General features: G+C 49.3%; 1 protein-coding gene across 2 annotated transcripts; it reads left to right on the forward strand.

The window, feature by feature from the left end:
- Positions 1–1,745: 1,745 nt before the first annotated feature.
- Positions 1,746–23,246, forward strand: LMCD1 (LIM and cysteine rich domains 1). 2 transcript variants are annotated; one of them, XM_015875336.2, is made up of 6 exons: positions 1,746–1,878; positions 11,404–11,492; positions 12,031–12,286; positions 15,742–16,077; positions 20,853–21,068; positions 21,267–23,246. In XM_015875336.2, the coding sequence occupies exons 1-6, from the start codon at positions 1,852–1,854 to the stop codon at positions 21,423–21,425; spliced, it is 1,083 nt and encodes a 360-aa protein (XP_015730822.1). In that variant the 5' UTR covers positions 1,746–1,851; the 3' UTR covers positions 21,426–23,246. The 2 variants fall into 2 exon arrangements, with proteins under 2 accessions (XP_015730822.1, XP_015730821.1); XM_015875335.1 differs by having other exon boundaries at positions 1,875–1,979.

The following is a 23,246-nucleotide window of genomic DNA, read 5'->3' on the forward strand; positions in this document are numbered from 1 at the left end:
CAGACTATGACCTGAGCAACTTGTGCTGTGCTGCTTGAGACACATCAGTCACAGGGTCCTGCACTGACAGCCCGAAGCACCTTCCTCCTCTGTCCTCAGCCATCCCACACAGCTCCTGACCCCACAGACAGGTGGCTGCAGGCACGGAGGAGGTAGCAAGTCTGCCTTCATCTTCAGCATCCTGTCAGCAGGAGAGAGCAGCTCTGCTAGGTTAAGGAGTGATTACTAATGCCTAGATGATACTGCCACTATATCAGCCAGCAGCTCTTCCTGATGCAGCTCCCTGAGCCACACTAAGCTCAGAGCACCCACGAGTGACCCCAGCAGGACTCTGCCGCACACTGCTGTTAGTCAGCAGGAAGCTGAGATCCCCCGAAGCACGGCATCACTCCCCCTCGTTGATTTGTCCTCAATTTATGGGACATGACTATTGCGGAGATTTAGCAGCGTTTAGTCATGGGGCGATTTCGTCTCTTCCTAGCACTGAGCTAAGTATAGCACAGTCATTATTCAGAGGCTGTTGGTGATAACGGCGCTGGCGACTGTCCTGAGGCCACTTGGAGCACTCAGCTGCCCTGCAGGCTGACTGCCGCCTCCAAGGCTGTGTTTGGATGGCTGCCTCCTGCAGGGCAGCGCTGCACCCCTGTGCCCAGCCACCTCCCAACCGAGAGGCTGAGATGCCCGAGCTCAGCTGGGCACAGCTTCCCTCTGCCAGCAGCCATCAGGTGTCATCAGAATCATCTGCCCTTGAACGCGTACCCTCTGGCTATGATTAGCTGCAGCTTACTGCATGGGTTTTCTGTTATCATCAATCACAATAATCCCAGATGAGTTTTGTTATAGATAAAAGCATCTAGGATGCCTCTGAAACTTCCTCAAACATTGGTTTGGTTACCTTCTAGCACTATGGTTGATTACACCACGTATGAACACGGTTCTGCACCTTTTCTATACCTACAGATCAAGGTTTCCCACTGACCAGTCACCAGCACCCGTTGCACACTGCTGTGGTGCTTTACAGCTCTTCCCAAGAGCTACAAACACAACTCAGGGTTCTCCGTGGGGCACATCCCTACCCCAGCAGAGCCCCCTCCATCCCTGCATGCACATTGCTGCTCGGGGGTAGGCAGCAGCGCAGGTGGCAGCGTCCCCTCTGAGCCCTACGGAGCTGAGCAATCTTTGTGCATTCTTTCCTACTGCCCAGGTCGCCACATGCGTGTGCGTGCTGGGAGAGTGAGGTCATATCATCCCATTGCCGTGTCAAGTGCTCTCGGTGGCTGCCAAGCTCTGTGACACGGAGATGACAAACAATGCCGCGCTCCACATGCCTGTGTAAGGCCACACAGCCTCCATCCCGGTGTGGCTCTGGGGGCTCAGGGTGGTTCCTCCTGCGCTCCTGGACTGTAGGGGCGGCGGTGAGCTGCCCTTCACCGGGATGGGGATATGTGCTGAGCCTCCACCAGCACCGCAGTGTTTGCGAGCAACCGTGCAGCAGACCCGTTCCTCCCACATAGCAGCACACTGAGGGCACGTTTGGTCGCTCAGAACGCGCTGTAACGCCAAGAGAACCGCGGCTTCAGACGCCGTTTTCTGCTAAAAATACCGCGCATCCGCCTGCCGGGACAGCGCGCCCGCCGCTCACCCGAGCCGCCCTTTCGACGGACCGCAAGGAAGCGCAAACCCCGCGCAATCCTGCGCTCCCCGTCCGGCCCCGCCCCCCGCACGCCATTGGCCGGAAAAGTTTCTTGCCGGCGACGGATTGGCCGAGAGACGTTCGGGGCCGCGGGGGCCGCCAATGAAAGGCGGCGGGAGGTGCCGCGCGGGGCAGGCGGGCTGCGGGCTGCGTGCGGGATGGAGCTGAGTCCCGGCGTGCAGAAGGTGCGTGCGGGGACGGGCGGCGATCCGGCACCGCGTCCCATTACGGCTGTGCTCGGGCTGTGCTCGCGGTGCGGTGCGGGACGGGTGCCGCCGGAGGATCGGTGCGGGCAAGGGCTGCAGCAGCGCTCTGAGAGCCGGCGGGCGGGGTACCGCCAGGGTCGGGTACCGCCAGGGTCGGGTCCCGGCGCTCGGGTGGTGGCAGCGCTCCTTGCCAGGAGCGTTAACTGCGGCCGGTCGGTGGATTCGCTCCCCTTTGCTTCTTAGTTCCGTGGAAACCTCTGAAATTCACCCGGCATCCGTCACCGCGCTGCTCTTCAGCGAGGAGCTTAAGCAGCGTGTGCGCGGGGTGCCGCGGTACCGCGCGGCTCTGCGAGTCCCACTGCGGTGGGGCTGGGAGCGGCTGGAAGCCGGGCCCGGTGCTGGAAGGCGGTGTCGTGCCCTTCGGTCCGAGAGCGGCCCGGTGCGGCTCTGCCGGAGCAGCTCGTGGTGTGCGGCTGAGCGCACTCTCAGCATCACGGACTGCGATCCTCGGGCCGTCGGGGCTGACGGCAGTCTGAAAAATCCCGCATCTCTGCCGCGGTATCGTAGGATGAGCAAACGAACCCGAGTGACCGCATTCCGTTTGCTTGGCGTGAAGCTGCGCGGACGGGACTTTAACGGCGAGGTGCGCTTGGCGGAATGGGCTGCCGGGGAGCGGCGGTTCTTGCGGCCTCGTGGGGAGCGGTGCCTTTTTGTGGCTGCACCGCTGGGAGGTGAACGGGATCCCCCAGCGCTGCTGGAACGCCGTGTCCGGCGGTGCGGGGCTGCCGGGGAAGCCTCTCCTGATCCGACGGGAGGATCCATCCGCAGCTCCTGCTGCCCACCGCTGAGGTGACCCTGTCCTGCAGACAGCGCTTGGTGAGGGCCTTATGACGTGGTGCCATCTCATGCCCTGCAGCGCAGTACCTGTCAGCATGGCCACAGGGTCTGCTTCAGCCTTGTACCTGGGGCACGGCTGGGTGCCAGCTGAAGCCCTGGGCAGGCTCTTAGCAAGTGCTGAGAGGCAGCTCAAAAGTGAGAGATGCTTCTTTGTCAATCTCAGCTGCAGCTGTGCTGTGTCCAGAGATGTGTGTTGGTTGGTATCAAGCACCAGCTCTGCCCCTGCCCTGCTCAGTGCTCAGCCCAGGGCTGGGGTTAGGGTGAGAGCAGCAGGCAGGGTGCAGTGCCATGCAGCAGCAACGCTGTGAGGCAAAGTTGTCTGCACTGGGCGTGTTGGCCAGGAGCTTTGAGTATCATCCCTAAGGGGCCGGAGCTTTGTGGCTGTGCAGTGGTAGCTCAGAAGGCTTGAAATACACAACGAAAGGCTTCTGCATGCCAGCCCTTCCAGAACACATGGTTTGGTGTTAGCTGCCCTTGGATGAAGGACAAGGGGGCGCTTTCAGCTGTCACTTCTCATGAATCTGGGCAGGGGATGATAGTGCATGCGGGGCTGTGCCCACTCAGGACATGGCAGCACAGAGCTGCACATCCCTTTGTCTGTCTGCATGATGCTGCCTGCTCCTGCTCACCTGGGCTTCAGCCATGAGCATGGTATGACAGAGGTACCAAATGGAATGGCACAGCAAAAAACAAGAGAAAACACTGAGCCAGGATCCGTCTGAATAATACGCCCAAAGACAAATGGGTGTCTTCGTGGCAGACGGTTGTTTAATTTCCTGAATCATGAGAAGGGCAATTTTTCTGGGCACAGGGTGCAATACTGTCAGATTTTAATTTGGCTTGGCAGCACTGCATGGCCGGTCTGAGCAAGCCGGGAAGGCAGGTCTGGAACTCATTAGGGCTTGTTGCAGGGACCTGAAAATTTGATTTTCAATCACTGTTGGGTTTAATTATTGCTGATGTCTTGCCTAGCGCATTATAGGATTCTTTCTGAGGAAATTAAAACAGCATGAGCAGGACGGCATTCTGCTTGGCACAGGGGTTGTTTAGATTGAATTCTAAATGGAGAGTTAAAACTTGAAACAAAGATAAAGTGTGATGGCTGGCACCTTGTGTTGTCCTGGAGCTGGTTCAGCTGGACTGTGGCCGCAGAAGGCACCAGGATTTGTGTACTGTTCTCACTGAATTCACTCAGGTTTTTTTAGGAGAAGAAAATAACCCTCCAAGCTAAAAGCACTATCCAAAGCCAATGTAAAGTTTACTCTGTTAATATAACTCTTGGATCTTTAGCGTTTTACTTCTTCAGTTCTTTAGTATGGATTTCTGCAAGCATCCAGAGCAGAGGAATGGCAGAACAAGAGGGAGGCACTGCTATGCTGTGAAACCCTCCATGTGCAATGGGTGGGAGCTGTGTTGGGACACGTGGATAATGCATGTATCTGCAGACATGCATGAGATTGCTATTATTGTTTGGGAACCTGCCCTTTAAGCCCAAAACAGGGCTTTTAACAACTGGAGCCTATTGGAGACTCAGATTCCTTCATTCATTGCTTCATAAGCTGTACCCTGTGATGAAGGGCACAGGACACCTGGACTACACCCACAGCTGTGTTCCCCACTGCACAGTGCCAGCCGTGCAGTGCTGTGGGTAGAGCTGCTGCTGGACACTGAGCTGTCCTAGTGGAAGTTACATCTGGAAGGAGCCCTCTGCAGTACACATCTGTGAAGTCTGCTCTATCCAAAACCACTTGCAAGTAATTGGGGTGTGAAGTGACAATGGTAGTAAACACTGCAGCCACCGTGTGTGCAAAGCAGTCATGTTAGTCATCTACATGTGCATGTACTCTCTTGTACAAGCACTGTCAACAACTGCACAAGCAGTTCAGCCCTGCTGCTGGACCTTGCAATTCTTAACAATTAGGCTGCAAAGTTATTTATGTACTTGAGGCTTTGTCTTGCTTTGTGGCACTGCTCTGTTATCAGATACTCAGAGCTTTGTTATGAAAAGCTGGCATCTCCTGTGTCAGGCTGCCCTTGGCTGGATTGGGCTGTGTGTGGGCACAGCAGTTACATGTGGTGTGGAGCAATGGATGGTAATGGCCACTGCCCCCTGTGCCCCTCTGTAAGGCAGTGTGTGCTGAGATCCCCACTCAAGATAGTCAACGCTGTTGTGATGGAGCAACAGGAAAAGCAGCTGTCTTAGAGAAGCAGATGTTGATCTTAATGCAGAAACCTGCTTAGCTCTAAGCAAGTATTTATAGATATGAAATCATAAAGCAGGACATGGGTTAAAGAGCTTATTTTGGGGCCTGGACTCAAGGCTAAATCTAGACCCATAAAGTACAATTTACAAGGTCACCAAATCCTCCTCATCCTGCAGGGAGGGAGTGTCTGGAGTATTTGTTCAGGCTGAGATTTTTCTTTTTTAAAATGTGAAAGAAATATCATATTTCAGCCATTCAGGAAAAGCAGTATTTGGATGTGCTGGCTTGGAGCTCTTGCTTTATTTCACAATGAGCTGAAAGAAAGATCTCAAGGAAGCGATTTCCAAGCTTTGGAAAAGGCGAGCTGCTTCCTGCTGGTCCCAGCCTGGCTTCCATGCCACCCACAGCTCTGCAGTCCCTCACAGCTCTGCAGACCTGTCCTGTGCTGCAGGCCATGCAGCTGAGATCAGTAGAAGCTTTGCCTTGAGGCATTGTAAATTATTAAGGCCTGGCTTGCCGGGTGCAGCATCACAAATCTGCTCAGCAATAAATACTCAGAAACGAGGAACAGGAAAGGCCCTTCCTCTTTCCTGAGGGAGTGAGTGATCCCCATGAGATGGAAATGAACACTAATGAATGTCGTAAGTATGTGCTGGGGGGTTTATGTGTAAGCCAGGGCTGTGTGAGTAGAAGTGCTGGGAAACTGCATGAGGACAGTAGAGCAGATGGGAATAAAAAAAGCAGTTTTTTGTGCAAGTGTTGGATTGAGAGCTGTTAGCTGTCATCTGACTGCACTCTAATGCTTCTCTGGAAGGAGATGTGTACAGTGCATCAAAGCCCTGGATAAGAGAAACTTCAGCACTGGGACAGCCAGGTGGTACCCATATGCACTGTGCTCACCTAGTGCAGTTGTGCACATCTGTTGGCAGTCCCAAGTGCTGAGGTTCTGCGGGCACCGCCTTCCGAGATGGGCTCCATTCCCTAGGGATCCGTTTTTGCACAGCTTTTGGCAACTTATTCCTGGTAACACTTAATTGGGAAATAACCTGTCCTAGAAAAACACAGTTATCTGCAGGACTACACAGCAGTGTGCTGAGCTGAAGCACAGTGGCCATGCAGTGGTGCACAGTGGCATTTCAGCTGGGTTCTTCCTATTCCTCACACCTACTTGCAGCTCTTAGTTTTCTAGTTCAGGCCAAAAGTCTGAAGCGCTGTCTTGGTTGTGGAAAAATCTATTCAACTTATTTTCCTTAAGCCCACCCTTCTCTTATCATTAGTTTGCACACTGTTGGTGTAGAGAGGAGTGCTGCCAACTATGTGCTCTTGGAAGAGCAGGATGTCTGCAGTGCCTCTGTTTGGTTATCTCTGACACTCTGTAGGCTGAGCTCTAGCAGCTCCATGGAAATAGTTTCCTCAGATATCAATGCCTTTCCCCAATCTTCATGCTACCTCAGTAACAGGCAATAAGCATCTTACTCTGCAAAGTGTAACATCAATTAGTGCCTCCAGTATTCCAGATGATCCTAACTCATCCACAAATCCTCTGGAGAGAATTTGAGGTGAAAGACAGTCTATGTGTAAGTGATCTATTTTCCTATGAGCGTGGTAATTTGGATAACTATGTACTCAATCTGGAAGGGAAACAAATTGCTTTTAGATCGTGACTACAATAAATATTTTCCATCTATGAAAATGAGAAAACAGAACCTTCTTAGGCTGTTCCAAGTCAAAGTTATTACAGCAACGTGTGTGTATTAATGCATTTGTAAGGGCAGTTGCTTCTGCTTGCATAAGTTATTCCCATCTGCCTGGGTGTTCACACTCTCCAGCTGTTGGACTTCCTCAAAGGAAGTCTGACTTACTTCCTTATTATGCAAATTTAGTTCTACAGTCAAATAATGACATTAATTGCTATCCGTCCACATCCCAGGAACATTGTGAATATAATTTCCTTTGATGAAGGGCCTTTCTCACAGTTACGCTTCTCAATCCCCAAATGTTACAGTGGAGTAGCTGGATATCAGATGTGGAACCTGGAGGTCTCTGCTGGGCTGAGGATTGCAGGGGTGGGCCATACTGGGGGGCCTGCATCATCTCTGCCCACCCCACCATTCCTGCATTTCTTAGGGCCACATCTCCATGTTCCTGGAACAACCCTGGGCAGCCTGTGCCAGTGCCTGACCACTCTTTGGAGTAAAAATTGTTTCTAATATGCAGTGTGCTCTTCTTGGTGCAACTTGAGGCCATCACCCTTTCATCCATTTGGCAGCAGAGACCCACTGACTGCAGGCTGGTTTTGTGATTAGACTGAAGTTCTGGTGGACATGCTGGAGGAAAGGTCTTCCAAGGGACTATGGTCCTTAGCATCCCTGCTCAGATAAGGATCTTCCCCCTGTCAGTTATTTTGTTTTTGTTACAATGACTGATTCTGCAGCTGGAGCTGACTCTGCTTTCCTGTTTTCACCTTCCTCAGGGGACACAGCCCAGTCACACAACACATAGCATGCTTCTGCTGGGTGTCTCTTGACCCCACATCTTGCCAGAGCACGGCCAAAGGGATGGTGTAAGGAGCAGCCTAGTCTGAGCAGTCTGATAGCAAAATAAAGGCAGGAAAGCTGAGCATTGCTGAAAAGCCACTACCAGAATTGCAATTGCATTTCTCTTATGTGCTGTCAGTAGCAAGTTCCTCAGCAAAGGTGGATGCCCCTGCTTGGGAGAGGAATGGGCTGTGAGCAGTGCAGAGCCTGGTCAGCCTCCCCTTGGCTTGTGCTGCACTGGGTTGGATACCAGTCTGCTGTTCCTGTACTCCGTTCCCTCTTATCTTGGTCTCAAAGTCCTTAAAAGAAAGCACTTAGTTAATCTGTGTTACAGACGTTAAGAGCTTACTGATCCTGCAATGACATGAGATAAATCACCTCTCTGCAAAAACAGCTATAGGGTGTTAGCTTTCCCATGCTGCACTTCTTGTAATCTCTGTTCAAGTTTGTATTAATAATAAATTTCTCCTACCCATTATCCTGTAAAGCAGTTGTATCTCATGGGATGAATGTCCTGGGAACTAGAGCTACCCTGTCCTTCTGTACCTGTACAAGCAGAGGTGTTAAATATGTCCCAAGATGTTTTTCCATGCCATGGAGTCTGTCAGCCTGTTGTTCATCACTGGTTGCAGGAGGACCCCATCCCAACTGCTGCAACTTTAAGCTGGATGTGTGCACAGGGCTCTGTGTCCATATTGAGTCAACCCCACAGAGTAGTTGGAAGTATTTGTGCACTGGAGATGCTGCTGTGGAAGGGAGGGGGTATTTCTGAAGGTGCCTGTGCCACCAGCTGTGTGTGTTCTGCCATGGGTGCTCCATGTTGGCCTTCCAGTGATCCAGAAGGTGTGATTCCCCGCAGCACAGGACTGGGGATGGAATGGTTTTCACTAGAGGAGCACTGCCTGGGAAGCACTTACCAAGCTTAGTCTGGAGTCTCCTCTCCTCAGACGTAAAAAAAAAAAAAACAATCAGTGTTGTGAAAGGAGTAGAAAGAAGCTTATTTAAAAGGGTTCCCAAGTCACCCAAACGTGAATACAGTGCTTCCTCTGTGTGCCCATTGAGGATAGGACCCAAGGGGACTATAGCCAAGGCATGCTTGAGAGCTTAGAGGGTGGTGATACAGCAGATAAGGTCTTCTGAAATTTCAGCTGAGCTGCTGAGCTATGAGCAGGGCAGGGCTGGTGGAGCTGTATCTTGGCTGGCTTGTAGCTTCTAACCAGGGTCTGTCTGGCCATCCTGGAAGCCCATTGCTCCTTTCCAAAACAGTCAAGTCTAAACCAGAAGGAATGACTTTTTTTTCCCCCCCTCTCCACATCGGCATTTGTCATTGTAGGTTCTCTATTTTCCCAAAAATTGAGCAAACTAACCAGTGTCTAGGATGGACTTCTCTTTGGCCAGTGTAATGAACCACAGTATTGTACTGACCAAGAGGCTGGCGTCTTACTGAGATTGTTGAGAGATGTTTTCGTGGGTAGAATGGCCTCAATTTCCTATCATTTCACTGCCTAAGAATTTCCTCTGCACTGACTTGCTTTCCCTTAGTAGCAAGAATGCTGCAAGACGCAAAAAGCCAAAATAGAAGTCTTTAAATGCATGGTATATCTAGTCATAAGAAGCAGGATTTGCTTTTCTTCCAAGCAGTTTGTTGACACAGACATTTTCTAAAGGCATTACAAAAGCCTTCAAACTCTTCGTATCTTAAACTCGTGCATCTTTTTTAACACTGTTGTTCCCAGATGTGTTCAGGCACTGGCAGAGTCTAAGACAGTCATCTTATTTCACATTCTTACTGAGTTCGGTGGGGTTTCCAAACTGTTTTTGTTTTGTTTTTTCCTTTTCTGTTTTTAAAGAAGAAATCTCCTTTTATGCATATTTGAGGAGCTAGAGCTGAGCAGTGAGGAGAAGCTCCATATCTGGGCAGGAAGTGCCACTGACCAAGCAGCCTGCAAAGTAGGCTTGGGCTCCTGTTAGCATTGGCCCTACACAGAGATGGAAACTCTCCTCACTGTTCAAGGAGAAAGAACCATGCAGTCCTTCAGATGGAGATGTTCCTGCGCCTTAAGATCTCACAAGGGGAGGTGCTGCCAGGGCAGTGACAGAAGCTACATGTCGCCATGGGGAGCTGCTGAATTTTCATAGCATTTCATTTATCCCACACATTTTCCTCTGACTGTTGTGCAATTAACAAACGTACAGTTAGAAAAGTAGCGTGATTAGGATGCTATTTTACAGGTTTATAGTAAGAAAGATAGGCATGATGGAAAAAGATGATAAAAAATGAAATGCTTACCTGCAAAGGCTCACAGCAGAAAACTCCAAAGGAAGCAATCCCTGGAAAGAAATTGTTCCCCAGTGGCAGTCAGCCCTTAAATGGGGTGTAGGAGAGGTGGAGCCAGGCTGCAGGCTTCTGGTCACACAGAGGAATTGCCTTCACCTGTGCTCCCAGGGCTGACTCAGTGCTCGCCTCAGGAGGCCAGTCAGTGGTTCAGGCTGTGATTCAGCAGTTCCCATACAGCTGTATTCTAGTGGTTAGCACGCACAGTGAACGGCTGTGCTCTATGGAGTCATGCTATGGACACCTGCAAGCAGAGGTTTCCAAAGAGATGTGGAGCTCCTGGTGGGGAAGGCATGTGATCATGTCTTGGTAAGGGCATTGCATCAATGGGAGTGATGCGAAGCCTGAGCTGTCCTGCTGGGTGCTCCATGGCTCCTGCAGCTGACATATCTTTTCTCATTGCTTCTGTGCATGGACTGTGTAAGACTTTCCCAGAGGAATTTATTTAATCCAGATGTTTGCATTTAGAATAAACAAACATTCATAGTCCCTTGTCTGTACTCAGCTTCTGTGTGACTCATTAAGATAAGAGATTATTTAAATTAAAAACAAAAAGAAGGGAGGGGGAAAGAATTGAGTTGGTACACACCTAGCACAGTTCCAGAACTGGCAGCATCTTCTGTGGTCTGTGCTGGAACCATATTGCCTGCTCTGGAGAGCTGGCTCTGAAGTGAGCATCCAAAAGCATTTTGTTTTCTGCATGTCAGAGGCATGGGATGTGTGCATACACTCAAGTGCACACTGGAACTTTTAGAAATGTGCTTTTGTGGATTGCCATAATGTTAGCAAAGCAGTGTCCTGCAGTTTCTAGAACCACCTCCTCTTAAACATTTCATCCTGATTAGCAGTACCAGGCTTCTCAAGTGTTGGAAGAAACCTGTTGGCATGGGGAGCACCAGCAGAGACCCAGAGCTGCTGCCTGGAGCAGAGGGATGTGGTGGGCACTGAGGGAGTAGCTGGCTGGAGGGACACAGTGGGTGCTGGGTGGTGAAACAGAAGGAAGTCACAACTTGGAAATGCACGTGGGCTGAATTAAGATCTGCCAGGCAGGCACTGCCCTTCTCAAGCCCTGGTAAGCTCTGCAGCCTCAGCTGCATGTTGAGGGACTCCACACATGTATGCAAACATATGGTGCCTAGCACATGCCAGCACTTCTGGAATAAAGACTGTGTACAGAAATTTGGTGTGTGGGAACAGGCACCAACAAGGGCATGGTAGTGTTAAGTCTTAAAGGAATCTGACGTTTGATAGTGCCCCTGAGCACTGGGGTACTAGAGTGTGCTGCTGAGGACAAGCACTCTGTGGCTTGTTCTCTGCTATGAGGTGCTGTGTAAGATGCAAGGGGGTGGTGGAGTTCCTCAGTACAGCTTGATCAGCCCCACTGGTTTCTCTGTACTGTGCACTCAGTGCTGCTCCCTCGTGCTGCAACAGGTGCTGCCCTCCCCTCTATTTAAGGGAAAACACTTTACCCCTGAGAATGCCAAGAATCAAGAAACAAACTTTTCCCCATGGATGTCCTGCTCTGTTCCAGATGTCCATGAGCCAGCCGCAGTCAGGACGAGGGGTGCTGTGTTTGCGCTGCAGAGGGACCTGTATGGGCTTTGAGCCACATTCCTGGAGGTAATGTCTGCTGGGGGGGGGCTGTCCCTGAATGCATCCCTTCATGTCCTGCCATGTCATTGGCTTTGAGTGCACGGAAAGCACAGAGTGCTGCTGGGAGGGTGTGGAAGGGCCACACTGCCTTGCCTGGGTGAGCGCTGTGCAGGGACCGCCTTCCATCCCCCTTCCTTCACTGCTTCTACTCTTAAAAATTTACCTTTAGTTTTACCTTTATGGATGCAATTAGCTGCTGTTATGAATCAATCCTACTTGTTCCAGGACCCTGCTGGAACAGCGGAATACAAGACCCTGGGCTTGCATCAGGTTTAGTCCTTTCAAAACTTGATAGAAATTCTAGCCAGCAGAGAATGCTCTTACAGGCTTCTCTTTGGTTTATAGCCATTGCAACTAGCTCCCAAGCAGTTCTGCCAGGAAGGCCTTTTGGCTGATGTCACATCCTCAGTGTGCCATTAAAACTTCCTATGTGCCGGGAGCTGCACGGCTGATCCTTCAGCCTCCGTGCTTGTATTAAAAGGACGATATCCCTTGTTTCTCATAGGAAAATATGCAAGTCGTGCAAGTGCAGCCAAGAGGACCACTGCCTGAGCTCAGATGTGGAGGATGACCGAAAAATTGGCCGCCTGCTGTCAGACTCAAAGTATGCCACACTCACTGCACGTGTGAAAGGAGGGGACGGCGTTCGCATCTACAAGAGGAACCGCATGATCATCACCAACCCCATCGTGTCACGGAAAGACCCCACCTTCGACACCATCACATACGAGTGGGCCCCGCCGGGGCTCACCCAGAAGCTGGTAAGGGGACTGCAGCTGGTTCCAGCAAGGCACAGCTCAGCCCTGCAGCACAGTTACCAGGAAGAACAGCAAAGTTTTGGGTTTGCCTTGGCAAACGCGCACATAATGCTTAGTGTTCTGGAAAACTGTGTAAATATCCAAAGTAGGTAGAAAAGAGGAATGGATTGCCTTTGGGGTTTTATAGGCTTGCTTACATTTCTAGTAGAAGTCGTTACATGTTTTACAACAAGAACGCTTGCTCCTTTGGTAACGTTCATGTCCTATAAAACTATTGCTGAGGAGAGATCCCATCTGCCAGCTACAGAGAATCACAGAATCATTAAGGTTGGAGAAAGCATCTAAAATCTTCAGCCCACCCTCACTGTGCCACATCCCTACAGTTCTGGAACACCCCCAGGACAGTGACCCCACCACTCCCTGGGCAGCCCATAGCAGTGCCTGTGTCAATGCCTGACTGCTCTTTGGAGAAGAAATTGTTCCTAATATCCAGCCTGAAGGTTGGGTGGTACAGAGAATGCAGGAGACAGCTTCTGGAGGGAAAGCATTTGATGTCTGACTGTTGTGGTACTGGAAATATTACACATTACGCTCATTAGTGGACAGCTTTTGCTCTCCAAATTATGCAAATAGTTTAAAGCTACTTAAAATTGCCACCAGATTTCTTTTTTTTTAGAAGACAAATTGGGAAACAAATGTGAAACTGTAGTTGCAGACCCAAGTGACAGGCTGGTTATTTATTCTTATGCCCAACAGCCTGCGAGGGCCCCGCTGGGCGCACAGCTGCAAGGCTGCTCCAGGGCTGCCAGGAGCAGAGCCCTGGCATTAGTGCAGGGCCAGGGCTGCTGCTCGTTTCACTGTCTGACTGTTCAATCACAGTGCTACTGCCTGTAGTTTCCTCTTTCTTTTATGTTGATAGGAGCCAGCACAGCAGGAATATTTGTTTAGCCAGTGTTTGCCTTCCGTAGGTCCCGGAGGGAATTAGGGAACTTATTGAGGGATGGGGAGAACAATGATGGCACTTCTCCAGCCTAGTGTGTGATTTATTAATCATGCTGCCCAGCCCTGCATTTATCAGGAATTGAATTTTCACTGCAAAAAGTTGGCTGCAGGGCAGTGCTGCGGCACCTGGCACCCCAGGCAGAGTTGCTCTATTCCCAGATCCCTCTGTTGTTGCACTGTTAGCACTTCTGTGACACTGAGTGCAGATGTTCCCTCTTGCAGACGTACATTTGCATGGCAGTGCACAGCTCCAAGCGGTGGGATGCAATGCTGAACCAGCAACAGAGAAGGCTCAAAGTGAAGGTGCTTCCTGGAGCCCTGGAACTTCTTGTCTCTCGAGGCTTAAGTTGTGCCTAAACAGATTGGAAGGAGTTTTAGTTCGTATAAACAGTGCTCAGGAAGCACTTTGAAGACAATCTTGATAAATTTTGGCTTAATGATCAACTTGACAGATTCAGGAAAATTACTGGACGTCAACAATTCTTGTGATAGTTCTGAGGGGACTTTGGCCAGAAAGCTTTTAGTGTATAACTGACTCACTCCAGTGATTTCCTTCTGATGGCAAAGTGGAAACTTGGGTGGTTTTTTTTATAACGTTGTCTCGAAGTGGATGGCCCAGTAACAGGGGAAGCTTGGGGCACATTTTCATCAAGCTGTGCCTGGTCAAATTAGGAGGTAGATATGCGGGGTCCTTGGGGGAGGTGGAAAAAGCACTTCCTAAAATATCTCAAAAATGCAGTAGTTAGTGGTGAAGAGCTAAAATAGCCTTTTTCAAAATTACCTGTGTTAGGGCACCTTAAAATAGCATTTGACAGCAGTAATACACGATAGTAGCAAAAGAGGCAGTTTTTGGTGTTGAATTACTTTCCTGGTCTATTCTCTAGACATTTTTAAGACATGCGCAGTTGTACCTGTAGGCTCATCAGTACACATGTCCTGTTAGGAGCAGTGTGATATGTTGCTCAGAGCCTGGCACTGGGGTGCAGTGAGGTGCTTCAGATACACTTCTGGCACTTTCTGCTCTCACAGATCCGGTGTAAGGGTGCAGTAGCCTTGGCCCATTGGTGTGGGATGGTCTCTTTCCATTAGGGTTGTACCACACCAGTGCTCTCTGCTGGTGCTCTTGCTGCCGCTAAGCCATGCCAGCAGGCTGCACTGTAGGCTCTGTCTCAAAGGTTATCACCATATAGCAGCTAGATGTTTTGGCTGTGTTTCTTTCCCACTGTCAGGCGTCAGTGGCAGTATCTTTATTCTGTGAGGCACACTGTGTGAGGCCTGGCATGTGCTTTAAGTGAATTTTCATCTTTTGCTTCTGCAGTTCCTGTTAAGACTTCTGACTTCTGTGAAAGCCATCTTGGTTGCAGATCACTTTCACAGCATCCTCCAGCTTTATAACCAGTTTCTCCCAGCAACACCATTTCCCACAGGGCTGCGACCATGCCCCTGCAGGCTTCTAGGTATCCATCCTGTCACTGCATGGAGTCACAACAGACTGAGTTTTGATGTCTAATGTAGTGTGCAGAAAAGATAACATATGCTCCAAGACATGGAGAAGAAGTTGTGATTTCATTAAATCATTTATTTAATGCTGTCATAGAGCTGCAAGCAGAAATATTGCCCTGAAATATTGCTGTTTGGCTGGAGGCAGACGAAGTGGAAGCTGACTGAAGTTTATACAAGCTGCTCAGGGTTGTGTTTCTGTATTTAAAAGGCCATGTTGAGCTGGACCATGTATAGTAAATAGTTAATCACTTCTCCATTACTTTAAAATTCAATTTTCAAATGCTGACCAAGTAAGAAACAAATCTAATGCAGCTGGATGTTGGTCTTTAAAACCCAGTGGCTGAGAGCCAACTGGCTGCCCATTTGCTCTTCACACTACAATAGGAAAAATGCCTTGAGTAGGAAACTCCCTTCCCTTCAAGCACCGGGCCAGCAAGAAGTAAACAGCACAGCCCCTTCCTGCAGATGTGGGTCCTGCTGGGATGAGCCTCTCCAAGATTCACTCACACTGTTATTATGGGAGTGGCAAGTGGCCAGCTGGGTAGGAAATGGAACACTGGGGATGGTTTCTTGGCATTTGCCTACTGCATGGCAGGGTGTCCATGGCAAAACACCTTTCCTTTATTGCACAATTAGTAGCGTGGTAGTGCTGGCCTTGGATATTCAGGCTCGACAGCCATCTGACTGCTCTTTCCAGTTTAGGACTTTTTGGGAATGGTAGAGGGATTTCTTACCATAAATTTCACTGTGTGCATGCCAGGTGGGGTTGGAGGGCCCTTCTGAGTTCCCCTTCATATGGACATGTCCCTCAGACCCTGGTCCCTGTGACCAGCACACTTAAGTGACTGGCTGCATTGAGTGCATTTGGTTTTTCATTGCCCACGTGCCAGTCAGAAGCTAAAGGACTGACAGGGTGGTGTTCCATGGCTGACTGTCACCTCTCGCCCTTGCAGGCCATGCAGTACATGGAGCTGATCCCCAAGGAGATGCAGCCAGTGGCAGGCACTGACGGGGCCTACTACCGCCGGCGGCAGCTCGTGCGACAGCTTCCAGTGCACGACCATGACCCGTCGCAGTGCCACGGCCTCGCTGAGGGAGAGGTGAAGCTGATGGAAGACTTTGTGAAGAAGTACAAGGCAGAGGCGCTGGGCGTCGGGGAGGTGGCCCTGCCAGGCCAGGCTGGTCATGCAAAGGAGGAGGGCAAGGCAAAAGATGCGGGCCCAGCAGCCGAAAAGCCCCCCGAGACCACCAATGGGGCCCTGGAGAGCACTCCGACTGTGGGGCTCTATGTAAGTCCTGCCTGAAGGGATGGGTGCTTCTGGGGGGTACAGTCCCAGCTGGAAAATCAGTGCCAGGGAGGTGCTCACAGGAGTCATCCATGCCTCATTCACTGCTCTGCTCCCACCTGTCCAAGTGCTGGGATGCCCATACAAAGCAGATGATGCTCACTAGCATCACCAGGTCTCTGGTGTGGCACCCCGGGGTGCCACCTGTACCCACCCCAGGCAGTGGAGATGGGCTGTCTGTCCTCCTCAGCAGCACATACCTGGTGAGTCGCTGTGGAGAGCAAAGGCCTCTTCTCCCTGTTTGCTGTGAGATCAAGTGAGTTCCACTTTGGACTCTTGGCAGCTCTGAAAGATTGAACATGATCTGTTCCCAGGTGATGGTGTGTAAATAAGATCAGAAGCTGTGTGTTACAGCATGTTAGCAAGTATTTTTGGCTCTGCCTCTGGAATAGTGCAAGTGAAGGAATGCAAGCAAGAGGAGGTGGTGGCTCAGCCTCATTAACACCATCATGAACATGAACACAGGGTAGTAATACAGGGGCTGCAGTTGCCTGGGGGACTTGGTGCAGAGCACATGTCTCTGGCCTAAGAAACACGTTTCCACAAGGAAACAACTGAGATTCCCTAATGCCCTTTTAGATTTATGTTCTCCAAATGCAGCTGAGTGGCCATGGTGACTGCTGAACACATGCTTATCATAACGTGTTGACTGAAAATACTTGGTACTGGCCCTTGAGGGTAACTTGTAGCAGAGGACTTAGAGATGGAGAAATGGTATCTGAATGTTTTTAAGGCAAGATTTTTCTAGCAACTACTAAACTGAGATTGTAACATGTTAAGAGCAGTTTTCATTTTCATTCCATATTGGGAAATGTCTCTCCTCTGCTATGTCCTTTTCTATTAACACACATCTGACTTTCAGAGTCCAATGATGCAGTAAAAGTTTTTCAGTATTGCAGTAAAACATCGACTTGGACAAAGAATTTCAAGTTTAAAAAAAAAAACAACACAGGGAAGGTTTCCATTACACTCATTAATAAAAGTCATCGTAGCAATTAGGGTTTATTTAGACTACAGATCTGTCCTTCTAAATAAATACATAACTGGATGTTATTCTGCTTAGAGTATAAAGCATTATTTTTCTTGAGGCACTGTCTGGAAAATGGAATTGCAGCAAAATCAGTCATAGGAGCTACTCTGACCAATGTGTTGTGAGGCTCAGCTTGCAGAAAGCTCCAGAGTTCTATGGTTTCTTTCTGTACCAAAGGCAGAACTCCTATTTCCCATTCTAACAAAACACTCATCATTTTTAATGTGATCTACAGTGCAGGAATTAATGCAGCTGAAGGAAAGTGAATGGACTGTGTCCCACAGTAAGGAATTCCAGAAGGCCTGCTGGTTTTTACAAAACTGCATGGGGATAAAAGTTCTGCCATAGAAAAATAACAGACAGTAAACCTTGCTATAGTAACTTAAATCTGTGTTGAATATCACAAGTTTGGAGTTGGAGGAGGAGTGTGCCTGCCCCATAGAGCAAGGAGGCAGCCCAACACAGCCTGGCTTGAGGTGGATGCTCTCCACCTCTGTGTATCCCAGACCTGCTTCTGCAGAGCACCAGGGAAGGCTTTTTTGGGAAGAGATGAGCGCCTTTGGGTTATGGATGGGCCTGAGGGCAATGTGGTGCTGAACTGCATATTTGGGAGATCCTGATTCTGGAGCAGTTTGTCACGTTTCTTCCTTGAGTCCATTAAAAGTAGGACACAAACTCTCACCTATTTCATACCAAAGCTTTGGTCAGCTCCATCAGCTTGATTTCACCTATTTCAGATCAAGGTGTCTGCCTGAGCCACAGATTTATGAAGGCTGGGTGTAAAACACCCTGGCTTTAGAAGAGAATGAACCAAGAAGGCACTGAGCACCACACCAAGAAGTAATCCAAGACAGTTTCCTCAGGTGTCTGTGTGGTCCTTGTGTTAGGGCAGTTAAATCTCCTGTTGCACGTTCAGGCCAGCTGTGTTGAAATGGTGTGTAAAGAAAAGCAAACAGGGCCAACGTAAATCACTGTGGACAAGGCATCTGAGCTCACATGGCTTTTTGAACTTTTCTCGGCTGTGGAGAGGGGCCCCACAGCAATATGGCCGTCCTATTAGCTGAACGCTTTCCACCAAGCACAAAATATCTTTAACCCTCACAGAACTGGAAAGTCTTCCGGTGTTGTAAGCCACTGTGTTGGAAACAATCACATCAGATCCTTAAGCCATTGACCCAAGTTAGCCGTTGTCCTAGCAGATCTGAGGCCAGCAAAACTGGGCAGGAACTCCTTCTGTGGAAGCTGCAGCCAGGGGAGAGAGCAGGTCTGAAAAACAGGGGAGGGACGGATGCTTTCTTGGACAGCACCTCTGGCAACAGCGCTAATAGAGTCTTCACTTCTCTCCTGCATGATGGAAGTGTAAAGTGAGCGCTTAACTGGAATCCCATTTTAAATGTGATGAGCCACTTTTTCTTTAGAGTGGTACTGATAGAGGAATATAAGTTATGTGATGCTTAAGAAAAGCATGGTGAAAATTTGCAATAGAAAGAAGCGGCAAAATAAGTGGGTTTTTTTTAGGGTTTTTTTTTTTTCTTTTTTCTTTTTTTTTGTTCTTTTAATAGTTCTTATTGGCAAGAAATTTGAGCTCAGTCTTGGAAAGCTGCTTGTGTTTGTTCTCGCTGCTAGATCCTGCAAGATAAGCGAGGCTGGGCGGGGTGAGCCTGGAGGCTGCTGGAAGGGTGGAGGCAGCAGTGAGGGTGGGTGCCCTAAGTGGTGAGCTGCTGCTTGGGGCTGGTGCCTGGGAAGGTGTCGGGATGTGGGAACGTATCTGTGCTCAGTACACAGTGCTTCCCTCATGGTCTGCCCATGCCAATGTACAGCAGATCACGCTTTGCCAGCACACTTTTGCACTGTGGGCTGTCACTTCATGTAGTGGGATTGTTTTTCTGTTTTGCAGAACGGCAAGAGCATGGCTTCTGCAGCATGCTGGAAGCTTATCTGCTCACTTGCATAGTTCCTGTGAGTGCTTAGAAGGGCTGCTGGAACCAGTCAGAGGAAAGGAGCACTAGAAGCAGGCATATCCCCTTCCAGGCTTGGATATGTGTCCTCTTTTGCTGCCTTTTTCACGGCATCAGATTTGCTGCCAAAGCAGGATGTACCTGTCACCTTGTGGAACTGGTCATGGGGCTGTGTGGGGCAGTTCCCAGAAGTCCAGACTGAGCAGAGGAGGAGGCAGTAGCAAAACGTGTGGCATGCTAGGAATACTTGCCCTGCAAAGCAGCTGGGTGGGTGTAGGTAGAGCAGACCCACAGCCTGTTTCTGGGAAGGGAGATGTAGGCTTGAGAAAACTCCCTAGATATAAAGAATAATCTTTTTAGCATTCATACTGGAAACTAGCAAAAAGGGGCTAGATACGGTGGGTAAAATTCTCTGCAGATAAGCACAGTGTTCATAAAGAAACCACCCCAGAGATGCTGCACCAGCGTTAGCTTTATGAGGCTTTCAGCCCATTCTTGGCCATATCACAGGCCAGCTGCTTAACACTGCACCTTGTGAAAGCAGTGCTGCTGCTTGGATGAAGGAAGCCTGGTCTTGCTGTCAAGGCTGCATTGGATGAAGCCCCTGTGCTGTTTAGGAGCATGAGTTGGATTACCTAGACTTGAATGGGAGCTGAAGTGACTGCCTACCAGCCAGTTGGACATGGTTGCCAGAGCAGAGCTTCAGAGCTTGAGTTAACCACCCAGAGTCACCCTGCAGGCACAGTCAGTCACCCCAGTCCATCTCTTTGGACTGCTGTAAATTGAGAGCACTGTGCTGATGTCTGCAGAGTGACATATGCCTTATGTAGGGACATACATGCTAAGAAGAAATTGAAAAAGACCAAAGCTCCTAATTTCTGTGCATAGTATCTCTCTTTGACACCACACATTTCCTGCACTATGGTATGTCTTAACTTTTTCTCTGATAACATTTGGATTTTAGCACAGGTTGGCTGTTCTAGGGGGATTTCCCCCAAGGCCATGTATTTATGGAGCTGGCAGTGGAGAGTGCCAGTCTCACTTGCCCAAGGGCTTGGCTGGAAGGCCATGCGCACTGCTCCAGATGAGGGCTGGCAGATGCACATTTATAATGACTTTTAATTAAGATTTGGTTCTTGATCCATACTTAATACTGTCCAGATGTTTACAGAGGGCAGTACATTTGGAGATGTTGCTCCTTTTGGCCATGAGTGCTCTGTGATTCTGTCACTGTCACCGAGCCCTATCACAGGATTAAGACATTTTTTCCAGCCCTTTCCTTGAGCTGCACACATCTCTTTCTCTTCAATTCAGTGTTTTCTTGCTCTTTCACCTCAGTGCACTGTTTCTATGGCATCACTGCAGACTGCTTTCTGCTTGCTGTGCCTTCCAAGCTGAAATTTGGCTTTGGCATTCTCAAATTTATCTTCACAGAGCAAGAGCTAGGGCAGTAACAGCCTGAGCAGCGCAGGCCTGGGATTACATGCTTTGTTTCCCCTGTCCTTGGCAGTACGGGGTGTTGAGCAGAGCACAGCAGTCCCTTCAGACCATTTTGTGGGAAGCATTTGTGATTGCATGCATTGTTCTGTTTTGCCAAGCTTACCAACTGGGTAGATGGAAATTATGCATCAAAAAGATGCCATGAACAAGTGTCTAAAAAGCCAAGCAGCACAGGCAGCAGTGCTGCCGTTGTTGCAACAGAAGAGTCAGCATTATGCCCTCTCTTGCAGCACTGTGAGACCTGCAAGCAGGCAGTGCCCGAGGACTGCCCGGTGGTGTATGCAGACCGGGCGGGCTACACACGGCTGTGGCACCCAGCCTGCTTCATCTGCTGCCACTGCGCCGAGCCCCTCGTCGACCTCATTTACTTCTGGAAGAGCGGGGCTGCCTGGTGCGGGCGTCACTACTGCGAGAGCCTGCGGCCACGCTGTGCCGGCTGTGATGAGGTATGGTCTGGGAACTGCACTGCGCTGGCTGTGAGGAGCTGGGCCCGGGGCATGGTGGTGACAGCACTCTGGGTGCTGTGTGTGTTGTGTCAGCAGCCTGGCCCTCCTTCTCCAGCCCACTGTGTCTCCATCCTGCTGTGAGGGGCCGCCTGCCCCAGTGGGATGGCAGAAACAAGCAGCGCCATGTTTGTCCCGTAGATCATCTTCTCAGAGGAGTTTCAGCAGGCAGAGGGGATGGCCTGGCACAAGAAGCATTTCGCCTGTCTGGAGTGCGAGACGCTGCTGAGTGGCAAAGCCTTCAGCCTGGACAAGGGCAGCCTGCGGTGTGCGACCTGCAGCCGGAGCAAGCACCTCTGAGCCGTGCAGCCGTGCAAGTGCTTGAGGCCAAGCTGGAGATGGGGTAATTCGACAAGAATGTGAAAAGTGGACAGTTAAAAAAAAACACACTTAGAGTCTGGTTATTCGCTTGCAAGCAACCAAGTACCCCTTTGCATTCAATAGAGATTGAAGAAAGAAGTTTACTAGGGGAGGAAACAGGAGAAACGTGTGTGCATGTTGGTTGGGATGTACCCACATATCTTGCTTGGAGGCCATTGAAAAGAGATTTGTGTTGTTTTACAAAGTCTCTCAAAGCTTCTCATGACTAACATCTTGCAGTGTTCTTGTAGAAATAACACATCTCAAAAATATTTTTTGGCACACTAAACCTATGGTCATGGTTGCTTTTATTTTCTGAAATCCATACTGGAAATCTTGCACTAGTAGAACGATGACAACTGTACTAAATCAATGGTTTTGAACAATTTGGTTAACCCGAGTGATTACTTTCAGAAAGCACACAATGTAGAATTGCAGTAACATGTAGCTGTAGCTTTCTCCAATGTGTACAATAATGCAAAAGCAAGTAACAAGATGGCACTCAAAGCGCTCTGGTTTAACCTTAGTGAGATGGAGCCATGCAGATCTCCCCAAGGACAGGCAAGTACTGGGCAGACAACTAATTCCGCCAGTCTGGGTTTTAGCCATGGAGCTGGAATGCAAACACTTCTGGCAGTTCTCACCCAAGCCCTGTTCCCAGTTTTATCTTGCTTGCCTCCTACTGTCTGTTTTTTCAAGGGAGTGTTTGCACAGAGAGGCATTGTGCTCCTGCCGTACACTGAACACTCCCATGGGAGCCTGCAGCACTGAGCAAGGTCAGCTCTGTGCACCAGGTCTTGTTGGGGTGGCATCGTTCCAGGATCTGCACTGAATCTCTTTTTCTGATGTTCATTTCCTAAGTCATGCAATGCTTACGTTAGTCACAAAAAATATCAGAGTCAAAGCTGGCCAACGTTGGTGTGCTCAGTCTTTTTTCTTTTACTAAATGTCTACATTCTTTGCCAGAAACAACTGGAATATTTTTTTTGCAGAGATGTGTGTAAGGAGCTCACAATTTCTAGGTTTTCCTTCTACTGTGGAAATCGCTGGTTTCTTTCTTTAAAGTCCACTCCATGCTATGGATCTTTCTTATGACTAAGTGACTTGCCAACAGGTGTTGGTAGAAGCTGTGCCTGCCACTGCATGTGTCACAGGGATTCTGTGCCCCACCATAAGAGGAGCTGATCACTGTTTTAGGGCAAATAAGACAGATGTGGTGTAAGACACATCCATATGCTTGCAGCCACAAGTCACCAGAGGATGCATAGGCTTTGTGTTTGAAGTTGTGCTAGGAGGAATAATAAAGCTCCCTTGGATCAGCTTTACGTACAGGCACTTCAGTTATAAGCAAAGTAACTGAAAAATAAAACCCAGTGCTTAGCTGTATTGCCTCTTCTTCGTTTTGTTACATGGAAATAGCCAATCTTCGTAAATTATTTTTAAAGACATGGCATAGTTCTAAGCCCTACAATGTTAAGGCAGCCAAAAATGCACACGTTCAGTGTAAGCAGTGAAAGAAATAGCATGAATCACTTAAGAAAGAAACATTTCAGCGGAGACATTAACATCTAAAGAGCATTCCTCGATGGGAAGTCATTGTCCACGTACACATGCAGCTAGTTACCTCTTAGAGTGATTTCTCTGTAAGGTAGGTGCACAGCCATTACACACACCTTCAGAACAGCAACAAATCAAGTGCAAGAAAAATCAATAAAACATGCAGTTATTAAAGGTGAATGAAAATAACAACTACCGACAGGC

This window comes from Coturnix japonica, chromosome 12, assembly GCF_001577835.2.
Source record: "Coturnix japonica isolate 7356 chromosome 12, Coturnix japonica 2.1, whole genome shotgun sequence".
Taxonomy (NCBI): domain Eukaryota; kingdom Metazoa; phylum Chordata; class Aves; order Galliformes; family Phasianidae; genus Coturnix; species Coturnix japonica.

Coding starts and splice junctions, on each gene's coding strand:
- LMCD1 (XM_015875336.2), top strand. CDS start 1,852: ATGGAGCTGAGTCCCGGCGTGCAGAAG. Junction 12,287..15,741: donor CGGGGCTCACCCAGAAGCTG/GTAAGGGGACTG, acceptor TCGCCCTTGCAG/GCCATGCAGTACATGGAGCT. Junction 21,069..21,266: donor GCTGTGCCGGCTGTGATGAG/GTATGGTCTGGG, acceptor TTTGTCCCGTAG/ATCATCTTCTCAGAGGAGTT.